This window comes from Sipha flava, unplaced genomic scaffold, assembly GCF_003268045.1.
Source record: "Sipha flava isolate LNK unplaced genomic scaffold, YSA_version1 0_pilon_pilon, whole genome shotgun sequence".
Lineage (NCBI taxonomy): Eukaryota > Metazoa > Arthropoda > Insecta > Hemiptera > Aphididae > Sipha > Sipha flava.
In genome coordinates this window covers 3,207,251-3,223,329 of record NW_020271713.1, presented here as the reverse complement: position 1 = coordinate 3,223,329, position 16,079 = coordinate 3,207,251, and the positions used below count along the sequence as shown (strand labels likewise).

At 36.9% G+C, this 16,079-nt stretch overlaps 1 protein-coding gene across 1 annotated transcript; it reads right to left on the bottom strand.

Moving 5' to 3' along the window:
• Positions 1 to 10,508: 10,508 nt before the first annotated feature.
• Positions 10,509 to 11,404, bottom strand: LOC112694545. Its single transcript, XM_025570054.1, has 3 exons — positions 11,243 to 11,404; positions 10,933 to 11,183; positions 10,509 to 10,854 (listed from the first exon to the last, which is right to left on the bottom strand). Exons 2-3 carry the CDS (start codon positions 11,148 to 11,150, stop codon positions 10,566 to 10,568), a joined length of 507 nt encoding a protein of 168 aa, XP_025425839.1. The 5' UTR covers positions 11,151 to 11,183; positions 11,243 to 11,404; the 3' UTR covers positions 10,509 to 10,565.
• Positions 11,405 to 16,079: the final 4,675 nt, after the last annotated feature.

Below are 16,079 nucleotides of genomic sequence, written 5' to 3'. Positions count from 1 at the left end.
AAAAATATATGGTTCTATTTAATCGAAAATAGGCTATACCGTGGACATTCTGAAAACCAATCATTTTGAACTTAAGGAAAAAAACATGCGAATCCATATAAATCCTAGCCCTAATTATTACTTAATAGTATAATTCCCTAAAATTGTCTGACCTAATCATCCTTATCCGGACTTTAATCATTCGTTAAAATATAAGATAGTAAATTGAAACGAAACAATTTAGATAAAAATCACGTAATGATAATATTGTTTTACTAAAGTTGTCGGAATAATAAATTTTAATGCAAATAGGTCTTTTAACCCGAAAGCGATTCACATTTTTAACAATTGATTTTCACAACAACAATATGCAACAGTCGCGCGATATTCCCCAACCCGTATTGTTCAACGCGTCGGAAAATCGACTACGAACAGAATCCGAATCATTTAATTTCCATAAAATATAAGTTCATCGATTAGTTGTCCGGGACATTTAGCGAGACACTTAATTTTACTTAACACCTACGGCCGTATGATCAATGCGGACTGTGCCGACAGACCGAAAAGGTTCTCGGCCGCGAGTGGAAAACGTTGTAACGATGTTGCGATGATTCGTGTATGTTATGTACTACTGCCGATTGCCATTACACGACAGCAAACACTCGTCGTGGGAAACTCATTAGGACGGCCGAAAGATACGAATTTCCCGTTCGGTTTACACGGGGGGCATCGTGACGAATCTCCGGACGTCGTGATGAACGTGCGTGACGAAGTCGTTCGAAGTCCAAGCCCGGCGTATAAACGACTTTTGGGCGAACACAACCGCGGAATACATTACCAAGGTACCGGTACGTAAATATTTCATATTCTCAAACGTTATTAATAAATACTCGTACGGTTTCGCGTTATGTGTTCGCCAGACATTCATAAGACGACGGTCGCCGGGAGCTAATGGTTTTTTTTTTTTTTTTTAATTTTTATTCCGACGACGCGTACGCAAACGATGCCGTTCATGGTTTTCACAAATCACGTGGCGCTATGCATTTGTACGGCGACCATAACTCAAACAAACCTGACCGTGGCAGTTTGTCTTTGTGTTGCTGTCGAACAACGAAACCGAGTAAAAATCGCGTGTTCCAACGCACGGAATCCCGCGCGTAAGTTACACGATGTCGACGTACGCGCGCACGAGCATACAGGCTTCCGTTCCGCGAGATCCCGTCCAAACCGGGTCCCCATTGTCAGCGTCCAGAAAACGCCGTGGGAGTATACCCGATATCACATTTGACACTTCGCGACATAATCTCGATCTCCGACGTATTGTTACTGTACCTTTTATTATTATTATTTTTTTTTTTTCCCCCCCCCCCCCCCCCCCCCCCCGGAATAGGGCGGATGTTTTCTGCATCGAGAAATTCAATATTATAATTTGATTACACGGAATTGAGGATTCCGTTCTCATGTGCGCGTGCGTGCACGCATTATGTACGCATCGGTGCGGTGTATCGAATCCGACGATCGCCCTCACCCCCTCCCCCGCCCCGCCGAAAATTCACGTTTTGCAAAACACGAAATCCGGGCCGCCGCCGACGGAATGGAACGTTACCGACCGAATGAATACATTCGGTAACGAACGAGAATGTGTATACACGTATGTACTATGTAGTGCGAGTACCTACTACCTACCTACCTGCACGTACCGCCGTATTATATTGATTTAAATTCCGATTTCACCGAGTGTACGAAACGCTGTGTACACCTTTGTATTGTAATGTATGTAGCAGCTAACAAAGCCGTTCGAATACAACTTGTATGTATCAATACGTTATGCGTTTAATATGTATTTGGACTCGTTACATTGTCAGATATCAATTATACAAGACGGACGACGGCAGTTCTCGTCCCGATTACGTGCGATGAATTTACCTAGTTTTCGTCTCCGCGCAGAATAATGTTGTTTTTTTTTTAATTGCGTTGTTTGCACACGTATATTCCTGTCACGGATGATCAAACTTAACATCTTACGTTAACGGTTTTGTCTTCCCGAAACTTGGTGATCGGGAAACGGCGCAGTTCATGCGACCGCGACAGTGGAAACACCGTTCTGTCCGCAAAACAAACGATCGTTCGGACGTAAAATTTAGTCGCCGAGAAAATACGATGGTGATACGACAAAAGACATACGAGAACCAGACGAGTACCGCGTGAGAAAATCATTTTAACACGAATAGGTAACGAAACCTATGCGTTTATTGTAAAATAGAAACAAACAATTACCGATCGCGTGTATGCTCTCTTTGCATACGTAATTATACGTACGCAAATTTGCAGTGCGCCGTTGCGAGATTCGCTATCGTCCGGTTCGCGTGCAAGTCTGAAGTGTGTTATTGTAATCGTAACAAAAGAATGATGACGAACAAACGCTCGACATATGTCAGTGTCGGACCCGCGTGTTTTAATGGAATCACTCTTCTACACAACCCTTTAACTTTCGAATTTTGCGTAAGAAAAACTTTTCTAACGTATGTTATATGCGTATGCTGTACGCATCGTGGTTTTGTACTGTTTAGGGTTTTTTTTTTTCCACTTTTCGGGATCTAAAAACGTCTTATATATTTGAAGGAAATGATTTTCAGAACCACACGGTATGCAATTTACATAAACGTATTGGATATGAGGTCTTACGTGAAAACCAATTATTTTCCGTAAACATTTCTCACGACGCCAATACCCTTGCAGCTGGTCTTATGTAAAGGTAAACGAATATCACGCTGTTGATATCTTTTAATTTTTTTGACGGATAGCGGAAAATCTGCAGCGCTCGCGCAAATAATATTTCATACGTGTATGTTGTGTGTGTGTGTGCCGCACAACTCTAATAATTATTACATGTCACAAAATCTAAAGTGAAAAGCGTGAAATTATAAATATTTTGCGCGTTCTCGTCGAAACAAAATTCTAAAGATTGCGACTTACCGAGATATATGTATACAGTTTAAACAAATCGTTCTCAACGCGCTCCAGGGTCCGTATAACTATAGTTGCGTTCAATGTAAAATCCAGCAATATTTTTTTTATTTTTTGAAAGCTGTGTTCCGATTATTTGGTAATTATTAATTATAATAAATAATAAACCAATAACCTAATAAACCAAAGGTACATCGTACTAAGAAATATTAAATGTCAAGACCAATTTCATTTCGGTCACCAATAACTAATTTTATAGCGACAAAAACAACTTTTATCACGACCTACACAGTTGTACCACATACTTTTTATCCTAAACGTTTATCCGTTTATCCTAAACGGCGGATAACTGACGAACGTGTATAGCATAATAAGCCTAGGATCAACGTTGCCTAAACTATTTTTGAACAATTATCGACCACGAAATGAAACGAAGTTTACGTTTCCACAACATATAACTAGAGACGACCTATAGCCCGAACGTAGTTTTGAGTAATAATTATCGGTATCGTCTGAGCATGCAGGTACCTAAACGTGCTAATTCGTAGTATATATTAGTTGTTATCGAACATGAAAAACTCGAAGTTCTCAAATGAACGCCTATTAGTTGTGCATATACGTAAAACCGACATAACTGATCATCGGTTACCATGCGAGTAAAACACCGCGTGTGATAGGGCCGGCGCTACCTTTTGCGAGGCCCTGAGCAAAACTTGTTTTACCAATAACCATAGTCACCTGAAGACCTGTAGGCCGTAATTAAATACGATAATACGTAATCAGACTCAGCTGAACGCCATGTCGGGCAATAACCAATTAAACTTAAGAAATTCGATAAGATAAACTTTCTAGGTATCCCGTTTTGGCTTACCGTACAGGATGTCGTTGGTGCGTTCATGACATACTAAATATAACATAATATTGTTTTGTTATAATATAACATATAATATGATTTCTCAATAAATCGCACTCACCACGCGTTTCACGTTCTACGCGAGGTCCCTAACGCAGGCCCTGGCGTGTGATGTTAACACTCTGGACAGTCGTTGTCGTATTGTACGCGCGTGCACGATGAATTAATTGTACGCGGATCAGTTCGACCACGACCAAAAGTACCACACAAGAACAACATTAACCGATTCTCGTTATGTGCCGACGACACCGGGTATAGCGAACACGTGCCAAACCACTGCAGTTTTGTGCATTATTCGTCGTGCGATTTTTCGGCAGCGCACTTGACATTCAACGCGTTATTACCATTATTACCGCGTACATGCGACTAGTTCACGAGCACGTGATGCATTATTCGTTTGTTGCACCGAGCACAATCATTTCTGTACACCCGCGCACCGCAGCACTATAATAATAATAATAACATCAACGGTCCGTCGTATTGTCCGTCGTAGTGTTATTATTGTCATTACAATTGCACGTTTACACGTATACAGAGCGATACGTTCGAGTGACTGCGGTCTACGCGTGCAAGCGCGTTTCAGATCCGTGCGCGGATACACTCCGTACAAACCGCGGGGTACGGGCATTTACGACGTACGTAACAAGTGTATTATTATTCATATCGTACTGCACGGTACAACAGTAGCCGGTCGGTGGTGTATAATAATAATAATTATAATAACGATTCATTATTCACGTATTTACGTATCTGTGTAATAAAATTAGTGTACGCAGCAGCACGTAATAATAGTAATAACGGGTAACGATAGTACCAAGTGTATACCGTATTACGCGACCGCATACGCACCACCGCTCTTACGAATGCGCGCGCGCGTGTTAAACGTTTGAATGAAAACCCATGTACGACGAACAACGGTCGAAGCCGTTGAGCCGCTCTTCCCAGCGGCATAGCCAGTATTTCTTTTTCCCTCCTCGTGGAGGAAGCCGATCAATTTTTTTCAAAAGACTTTTGTAGCGACTTTTATGGATCATTAAAATAATATTTTTAAATTTTCATATTTCTGATATTTTGAAGGAGGGGGCTGTAGCCCCCCCCCCCAGCCCCACCCATGGCTACGCCAATGACTCTTCCTATTCCGATTTCGACGATGACGTGGTTTCGGCGCGCCGCCAACAGTGCAATATGTTGCACTTGGCTTTGCGAGTGAGGCGATGCGTTTGTTTGTGTTTCATTGTTATTTTCTCTTTATCCGATCCCTCCCCCTTCATCCCCAATTCGCGCATCTCTTGACGCGTTCGTTTGGCACCGACAGACGGATGACGGTATTACGATATGACGATTATTGTTATTACCGTTACGCCATATCGTTATCGCGATCCGAGACGAACGGCGAGTTTTAGACAAGGTAAGACGTTCGCCGCTACTCCACGCTCGGACGGCGAACACTACAGTCAAAAGGTATGCGCTGCGAATGCGTACAATCGCCAATGGTACTTAACACGATTGTACGCAGTGGTCGCGTTGCACAACGTGCGCGAATGAGTGATTTTACTACTGCCATCGACTCGGCACGCGCCTCCTGCCGATTGATTTCGACCGTCCACGTCTCTTGAGGACGACGCGACTCGCGTCCTCAACCTGTTTCCACCGCACGGTTCAAAGGGAGTTTCGCACGACGATTCGCGGTTGGAACACGCACCCGACACCGTGCCGGTGAACAGCGTAGCGTAGGAAGAATCGCTAGCGCCCCTGGTAAACTTAGACAAAGTTACCTTTCCAACCAGTTTAAGATTTTTTTATTTTTGATATTTTTTTTAACCTTTAATTTTTTAGTACACAATTTATACTTATAAGATATTATTACAGCGTTAATTTTAAATTTTGAACATTTGCTTTTCACGCTTTATGACTGGCAAAGTCATCGACAATTTCTTCGTATAAAATATTTTATTTAAACACCCTACTTTCATAATTGGATCATTAAATCCACACGTAGTGTGTACAGACAACGTCTACGTGCTTAAAAATGTATAATGAAAAAATTTCGATTTAATTGTAGGATAAAAATACGACTTTCGCACAATACCGCGCCCCAGGCGTAGGCACAGTTCGCCAAACATTTGCTACGCCACTGCTGGTGGAAATCCGTTGCGGCTAATGGTTGTAGTGATTGTTTTCAAGATGATATCAAGGAGATATTATGTTTAATGTTCGATAGGGTTTTTCGGTACGCGTATTTCGGCTCGCAGGGTATTCGATAGCGATCTATCAGAATAATTAATAATTTCAAAACAATACCCCGGTTGGGATTTTCTTATAAATAATATTCGATTGAAACAAAATATAAGCTGCGGGTACTGTCCAGCGATGCTTCGGTGTGGATGTGCAGTATGCGTACTACGTAGACAAGCTTTAACTACACATTGATGATATAACTGAAATAATAATAATAATAATAGCAATTATTATTACCGTAGTCGTTTTACACAGACAGAATGTAACAGAACGGAATCCAAGAAAAGAGGTGCCGTTTTCAGGCTTCTGAGTTCGTTCGTATAACATATGACAATAAACACGAACTGCCAGAAAGAGTAACTAGTTGAATCCAGAACCAGACGGTTTACGAGATTATAATTTAACTGAACGCGCACCGCTTGTTGTGTCATTATTACGTTTATTACGTACACGCCCGCACACGCATTCTGCCATCCCCCGGAGCGAGTAAACGTTTAAAAAATCGTACAAAGTTTAATTTCAAAAGTCGATTCGATCACAGAGGGACATTCGGCGCACACTAGATTGCCGCGGACGCACCGCACAAAAACGTGTAGAGGTTTTATCTTTCGTATTATTATTGTACACGCATGCGGGCCCGTGTACGTACGAAAAGGACCCACATAAAAATTAGTTCACATGAAAAGTCATTTAACAAATTCTTTTGTCGTTCGGTTTACGAAAAGCTGATAAAGTATTCTACAGACGTTGGAGACTTGTGTGCGGTGAACGAAATTTAGTTGAATTCTCGATTATGGCCTTTTCGTCGCGGCCATTGCGAAAACAATGAAAACTCGCTGTTGTGTTCACACATGCATGCTATGTACCTTTGTACACGTTTTAGGCGTTTAATTGAGTTTTTTTAACGTGACTTACCACGCGAATGATATAGTATAATATTACGAATAACAATGTTTCGGCCGAGTATAGCGCAAATGTAGTTAATATTGTTACTAACAATTTGCATCAGTGGCGCCGAAATTATTTAAAGTTGTAGGGCAAAGCGATCAATACGTCCTATTCCGGACCTTCACGATTTTCCGCAAACCCCATATTAAAACCAGTGAAACAGATAAAAATGTGACCTATAAGGGGAAGGGACAATTCCGAAAATATAAAGTTCAACTGCCCTACATAAACATAGGTTTCAGCGACTATAATCTGCATCGTATTTCGATGATGTAAGGCTTTTGAAATCTTTGCACGTTGCCGATAATGAATAAGTGTGCTCGTATGAAGGGTGTATCGTATATGAGTAAACGTACAGCGTCATATCACGAGAATCCAATTTTAAATTGATAGACGTTTTATTACGATATTACGTCATAATATTATATGTTATATTATGTGCCGTGCGAGAGTCGTAATGTGAAAGTTTTGAAACAGTTCTAACACGCCAAGGATTTGTTTTTTTCGTCATTGCTTACCGAATAGTTTCTTGGCTTTTGCTCAAAATGGAAAAATAAAATATGTGGATAAAAATACAAACAGAACACAGATTAAAAACCGGGTGTTTGTGTGCACAGCACTAGTCTCGCTTCGTTCATCTTGGTTCCAATTTTTTTTTTTTTTTTTTTGTTTTGCATTGTAAATAAATCGTTGACATCGGAAACTGTATCTGTTGTCGTACGACCAACCGCTTGGTTTACCAATGTAATTACTGTTGAAGATACTTGTAGCTATCATAATACGCGTAGCACTCTATTCTTTTTCGATATTTTTTAAAACAATTGGGAATTTTTTTAATATTGCGTTTGCCTGTTTCAGTAAATAATAAAATATAATATTTTAATTGAGATAATGTTATGATTTCCTGTACTACGATTTACTTGTATATTTCTATCCAACTTCCAACTGTTCACTACACATCTTATCGGGCATTTCAATACTATAATAAATACTTACCATAATATTGTATGTTATGTGTGTGTAATTTTATTAAAAAGAAATTTTTAAAGTTGTCTACATTACGCTATTGATGAGTATTTTTTCATTTGCTCAATATTATTCGTACACATAAAATATAATACGAAACTTACGAAACAAAGAGATTTCTCGTCAGAAGTGATTGAAATAACTAAATTCGTTGATTGTATTAGAGTTTATTCGGTTACAACATGTATAAGTCGAATATCCGTTATTTGGAGAGTGTTTTTTTCAATTTTATTTTACTTGAGTGTATGTTGCAATGTATATACATTTAACTTAATTATAGTAACGGAAAATTGCATAATTTATTCATATCTTACACTTTTTACGTTTAAAAAATTGTATACGAATCGCATGTATTATATAAAATATATTGGTTATTTATCGTAACATATTGTACAGTCGAACACTAAATGAATTTCGGTTAAAAAAATGAATAATAATTGTAACCAGATTTTCTTTATATTTTAAATATAAACCACGATCCGCCAAGAAACCTAGGTCCTTTTATAATAATAATAATAATAAAAATAATAATCACGATTTATTATTCGTTCTATACGCGTAATAATAGTAATAATAATAATAATAATAATAGTCGTTTACGCCAGTCGGTTTAGACGTCAGTTTTGTTTTGTCTTTAATATTGATGATTGAAGTGTAAAGTTTATCGGAGTGAAATTCAGCCATTTTTTATGCGCTCTGACATTCGGATGATTTATTTGTTATTGTCTCATGTCCGTAATGTAATTTATGACAACGTTCGCCGGCGTCGTTGTCATTTGATGGAACGCGATGACGAGGACAAGACGACGAAGACGGTGATGGCGACGTGGTATCACGACGACTATATATGACGAGATAATAATTATAATTGTAGTACGCGGTAACAACAGTAGTAATGATAACAGTAACAACGACGGCGGAGTAGTACGAAAATACCAAAAAATATCTTTGTAACGTCTAAGGTAGTAATAATATATTACATTTCTTGTGCAAACGCGGTGCATTCGTCTGGTGATCCGGAACATATCATTATATTCAAAATGTTAAACATTCGAAAAGTCTAAACATTAACCTGGTCTTTTTGTTGTTCGGAACAATACGACAATATATCGTATCGCACACTACTCTTGTATGATTAGTATTGTACAGGCTCTAACCCAATGACAAAACTAAACATAATTATAACAAATCAAAGTAGTATTGATGCTAATAAAAAAATGATTGTATAACAATAACGAAAAGTGATAAAACTGCTGATTAAAAAAATAATGACGGTCGGTTAAGATCATTATTTAAATATTGTTTGACTATATTTTAATCGGTAAAAATAAAAATAAAAACCACATCGAACGAGAAAATGTAACGCTGTGTTCGTACTATTGGTGAATAGCCTTTTCGGTGTATTATGTAATCAGTAATATAACGAGTGACTTTGATTGGGATTAGGAAAGAAAGTTTTCGAAGGAAGTCGGGACCAAATAATAAAATACATGTTGAAAAAATATGATGCATCATATTTCGGTTTTCTCCTTTCAACAACAGACACACGATTCGAATACCGAAAGGACGCGGTTAATCGGACCAACGGGGTTGTCCAGGAAAATCGCATTATTACAAAACATAATAAAAAAAAAAGAAAAAAGAAACGGTAGAAGCAATTTTTTGAACACCTACACAAGCATGTGATAATGTAACATGTTCTAATGTGTCCGAGAGCGTTGGTTTGCACCTAAACTCGGAAACTTTCACCCGCTTCCACTGGTAACGCGCGTACCTATGACAAATTTAAATAAATTATCTTGCCACGTCGTTGTTGCACAGGGCATTGTACGCGACGTGCGCGCACGGTCACTCGGCAAACAAACACAAAGGCGCTCGTACGCACGAACCGAATTTTCGCGGCGATAGACGACGAGTAAAATAACAGCGAATTATGTTGTACGCGTAATTTTCCCATGACTTTTGATGTGTGTATACACACGGCTTCCCGTGCGTTCCCGGTCGACCGACCGTACACGTTTAGCACTGAACACATGACGTCAAACGGTATGAATATATGGCTGCGACACGATTGAGCATAAAACACCTTTTTTGCGACACGATTGAGCATAAATTGTCGGCGTATCAAAGGAAATTGAAATACAAAAGAAAACCAACACGATTGAGCATAAAAAACTCTGCAACGTTGCCATTTTCAATTTTGAACTGTATCGTATAAAAACATTTATTTAAATAATTATAATAAATCAAAATATAACATGACAAAAAAATATCATGTTTTCATAGTCAATATTTAATATGCATGAAAATACTTATGATAGTAGTATAAATAGCTGTCACAGTATATAGATATTTTTGTTAATAATAAAATAATAATAATAGTTATGACTTATGACTTATCAAAATAATAAAATCAAAATATTTATAAATAGTTGTCACATTCATATTATAATACAGTATAATATACCTAGCTAGATTTTTTGATAATAATAAATTAAATTGATACACCTTGGTATCTGCTTCCAATTTGACTTAAATAAATTAATAAAGATTCCGTATTCTTACGATTTAAAAACTGGCTGTAGGCTTGAATATTCAATTCATTTTTTTTTATTTCTTTTGCGGATTGTAATTTTCCAGGCTTGTGTCGAATTGAATTGATCTTAGTCGATGTTTCCGCTTGTGTTTCGATCAATACCCTAACGACTGTATGAACATGGGGGTGAGGTGAATAAAACTGTGAATTGTACGTGCGATGAAAGCTTTCAGCTGCATTGGTCGTTCTAAAAAAAATTAAATAAAACAATACAAATTAGTAAAAAAAGTTTTTATAATAAGTTTTAAAAAATATTGTTAAAAACCTTGGGTTTAGCGAAGGAGTTTCCGCCCAAATATTTGGAGGAAACTGGCAGTGATCTTCAATATAGTTGTGTATAATGTAATCAGAAAATATGAAACCGTCATCATTTGGACAAATTGATATTAACTCGTGAAATGCATCAACTACTTCTTCTGGGGAAATAAACGCCAAACCAAAAAACATTTTCAACCATTTCCCTAGTTCATTACTGTTGTCCATGTATGCTATTCTGAGTGAAGGTTCGCCAACAATCTACAAACAAATTATTATATTTTAGTAAAAAAGCACTATATTATATAACTGTTTCTTACTTTTTTCCACCATGATTGTCCTAAATGAAATCTACATCCAATTATTTTAATATTTCCAAACACGTCTGTAATTGCCTGATGAGCTCCAATTTCAAAATCAACATGAAATGTGTTAATTTGCAAACTTTTTTCGCATAATTTCAAACATAAATTATTTAAAAATTGCCACATTTTAATATAAGTAGACCTAGTTTTATTTGGTAAAAAAAAGTAAACAAGTGGTAAGTAGTATCCATTTTTATATCCATGTATTGTGTACAATTGAATAAAATATTTTGGAGCATAATTAAATGTGCCATCGCCAAAATACTCAGTACAATTATTTGTCATAAATTGTAGATTTTGTTCTGTAGTTAAACATACAAAATTATCATCAGTCGGCATGTAAATGAATTGTTGACCCTTATATTTAAAACATTCTTCATTTTTTAAGTCACTTAATTGATGAATTGTTTCATCCAAAGAAGTTGGTAATTTAGGATAGGTCTGCTTCCGTTTATCATACATTGCTTTCCGTACATTTCTTACATTTTGATTGTTTAAATTTGATGTTGGAGAAGAATTTAAAAGTTCGGTGCGAATAATTTTAAGTGGCCGTGTGTAAATTGATTCTTCAGCTTTTCTTTTGCAATTTTCTCTTAAAACTTGCGTTTCTATTTTCTCAATAGAATTTTTATCGTGATTATGTTGTCCAGCAGTTTCAATCACTTTACGTTTATCGAAACCCGAGAACATTATTGCCGAACATTTATTATTAGTACACCTCCATCTCAAAAGATTGTCTTTTTTTCGCTCTCCAATTAATTTATACTTGTATAAATTAACTAGGGCCAATTCTTTGCCTCTTTCCGATAAAATAATTGTTATATCCATATTTTAAAAAAATAGAAAAACGCACTAAGTATACACGCACTATACACTACACAGGTGATCGAACACTGATATTATTTCTATAATAATTTTGGATTTGTATCTTAATTATCTTATATTTTCCCCCGATGCTAAATGTTTAAAACGTCGTTTTGCTCCGGAACTAATTTATTAATCGATAACATTGTCGATAAAATTTATAAAGCCGATAAAGCTCACGGCTCGCGTCAGATATCATAATAATTGGTGTAATAATACGAGAAAATAATAAATTACAAAATTTTGGCAACGTGAATGTGGCAACGTCGCATAAAATATTCTATGCTCAATCGTGTTGCTAAAAAGGTCTATGCTCAATCGTTTTATGCTCAATCGTGCTTTACCGGAATATATTATCATTCGAAACGGTGAGCGGTATGAATAATTTAACTTTTTTTATTCTATTTTTTTTTTTTCCAATGTATCCAGTGTGTATACAGAGTGGGCCCATCGCGTTTGTCGTTTTTCCATCGCGTAAGCGTAATAGTTAACTCGGGAAAACACGGAGAACAGTAAACGCGAAAGAGTTCGAATCGATAGGAACAAAATTGTGAACAAAAATAATTGAACCGCAAGTGGACTCTAATAATAGTTTTTATAGCTGGGGCCATACACTTAGCTTTTATCATTGGCGGTAGGAATTTCGATTGGCGACTAAAGTATTGTCACGTGCCCAGGTAACAGCAGATAACGAAACAATAATTGTAATCGCGTGCGGTTAGAGCGTTAACAGTACACTCGATCATTACGTCCAATCATGTTAGTATACAAGTAGCGCGCGCGTACACAGTAAGCCCAAGAAAGACGGTCTCTGTTTATTGGGTTCAAGACATGCATTTTCGTTGCACGACCGTTTGTATTCGTAAATTAATTTATAAATAAATAAAAAATAGTTTATATATATAAAAATATTCCGCCTAGAGTATTGTTAAATTCGTAAATTACGATCGGTTTCTAATTAAAAATGTATCATAACAAGTTTAAACAGTCGCAGATTCATTACATTTTTATCTATGTAAATAAATTTTATGTAAATGATAAATTTTAAATTCGAAACCGGTCGTACTGTACAAATATAATAATACTCCAGGCTAACATTGTATTTATATATCTGTACGCGTAAACTATATATTTTTTTTTCTCGTGCCAGGCATACCACTTTTAAATTTTTTTTTTTATAACTAACAAAGTATATAAACTAAAACTGTAAATATAATTATAAAAAGACAAAAAATAGATAAAACAAATAAACTGATTATGATAATTCAATGTTACATAAATGGCAACTAATTGTCGTTTTCTGGTTCATACGGTTTCAGCCAGGGCTCGAAATGGACCGGAACGCAGTTCCGGTTCACGACAAATTTTTTTTCAGCGTTCCGGTTCGTAAAAAAAATACGTTTATCGTTCCGGTTCAAACAAATTTTTAGTGTACCTACCATATTTTGGTAAAATTTAAACATTTTGCAGAATTGTTCATGGTAAAATATTTAATAAACGTCAAACGACCAAGCGATGCATAAGTACATTTATTGCTTATCTATACGATAATCGCCGTCCACCGATTATGCATTTTAGCTTTATTTACACAATACGTATGTGAATTTTAAAAGTTAAAAATAAAGCATTAGGTTGTTTGATTTGTAAAAATATAACAAATTTTGGATTATCTGTTGTTGATATAGCATTTCGATTTTCCAAACCTTGTTATAGTTTTTAGAATTATTTATAAAATTGTAAAAACTCAAAGGCCTTTTGTTGATCCATCGAATGAAATAGATAATAGATTAACAAGTTTTAAATGGTATTAATTCGTGAAAAATTTTACACTCTGATAAAACGTCTATGGATTAGCACTATGTGGAGTGCATCGGAGATGAAAAAAAAATGATTTGCTAAAATATAATTTTAACTAAAACAGTATAAAATGGTAGGTACAACTTATGTAATAAAAAAGGCTTAGTATTTTAAAAAGGGGAAATTATAATTTTGGTGTGTTGAAGCCCCTAATTCTATGGTATGTACTAAAAAAAAAAAAAGTTCCGATTCAGAAAATGTTCCATCTCGAGCACTGGTTTCAGCCCTAGCTACGTCAATGGCGTTGACATTTTCATTCGAAACATCTCATCTTGTGTGCACGAGTAAGTACAGATTGGGCATTGCAGAATATGTTCATTGTCTGTTCCATCCCACATTTACAAGTTGTAGATGTTCCTCCAAGTAGTCACCATTTCTTCATATTATCCTTAGTGCGTCTAAGTCCTATTTTCATTCGGTTTGAAGTTCTCCAGATGGGCCATTCTAGATGATTTCCTGGTTATCGATGGAGATCCATGTTTTGTCTCTAATTTTGTTTCATATGGTTTCAATTCGGGTACAAGGAAAAAACCTCTGCGTGGTGTACCCGAGACAAAAACGGCTAACTTTTTCAAACACAGGCACGCACATCTGTCTAGGTATCCTCTTATACCTTTCATGGTGTATTACTTAAACTTATATGTTTATTCATTCGTATATTGTTACGATATGTTTTAATACGTGCGCCGCAGCGGTCGATTATAAAAAAAAAAAAATATTATTATTCCGCGAACGAATAAAGCCGCCGTCAAGTCGGTTGTTAGTGGGTTACGTACATACACGCGTGTAACATAATGCGCACACGACTTAGAAAAATGTTAATTTTCCGGAAAACGACGGGGAAATGTGCGCTGCGAGGCGCTCACGCGCGTTACGGTCGCTGACAGGTTTTTCGTGATTATTCGTCATCACGGTTTGAAGCCGGTTTTAATAACAATTTTAGATTATTATTGTGAACTGCACGCGGCCTTGTAACGGTTTTGTTATTCAAAGCGCTTTGCGGTTTAGCGTAAAAATCGTGTGGAAATCTATACGCTTTCCAGCGCGGCGCGCGCTCGTTTCGTGTGCCCTGAAAATGCGTGGTCACGCCGTTTAACCACTCGACGAACACGGGAATTCCTCGGGTGACAAGTGAGCTCCGGGGGGAAAAAAAAAAAATTAAAAATTAAAAAATAATAAAATATCAGATACACCGCGGTTATAGAAATTATTAATAAAACATAAAAAATAAAACTAAGAGGAACGAAATGGAAACAATACGCTCGCACGGGAACATTGGAGTGCGGGGGCGGGGAGAGAGGAGAGATATGAATAGACACGATTATTATCACCCTTCAGCGCTCATTACGTGCGGCGACGATAAGTTGGTCTCAAATCGGCCGCGCGACCCCTCCACAACGCCCCGCCGCCGCCGTCAAATGGGTTCTCGAAACGCGCATTCACGAATCATAAAAACCGCAATTTGCGGTCCCGTCGTAGATTTAATGATCATCGTACAACACGTGTATTTTAAAACATCAAGTGCGTATTTGACGAGATGCATCGAGAATTAAAATTTTCCCCACGCCCGTGTACACACGAGTTTTTTAATGATTTAATGTAGTGGATATTATATATATATATATATATATATATATATAATATAATGCAAGCTCCTACGTTCGTAGTATTACTGTATTCCGTAAGTGTTTTCACTTACGGCGGAAAAATATGAGGTCTTTTTTTTTTTTTTTTTTTGTATATATATTATCGGGGACTGCAGCGTTGAGCAGTGTTGTTCGTCTCTAGGTCAAGTAAAACATTTGAAAGTATAAAGATATTTACGATGCATTTCATTGTATTTTACGTTGGTCAGCAGTAGGTAAGTTTAAGTAGAGCGAAAACATTGATTTAACAATTAGGTTAAACTATATTGAAAAACACAGAAGACGGAGAGATCAAAAGATTTTCCGTGGTGGTCGTTCGAGGCGATCACTAGAAGCCTTGGCTAGAGGTCTTGTGCTACATCGAATTTTAAATTCATTTCGTTTTCGATTTGCATGGTGTACCAACGTCGAAGTGAATCCGATGT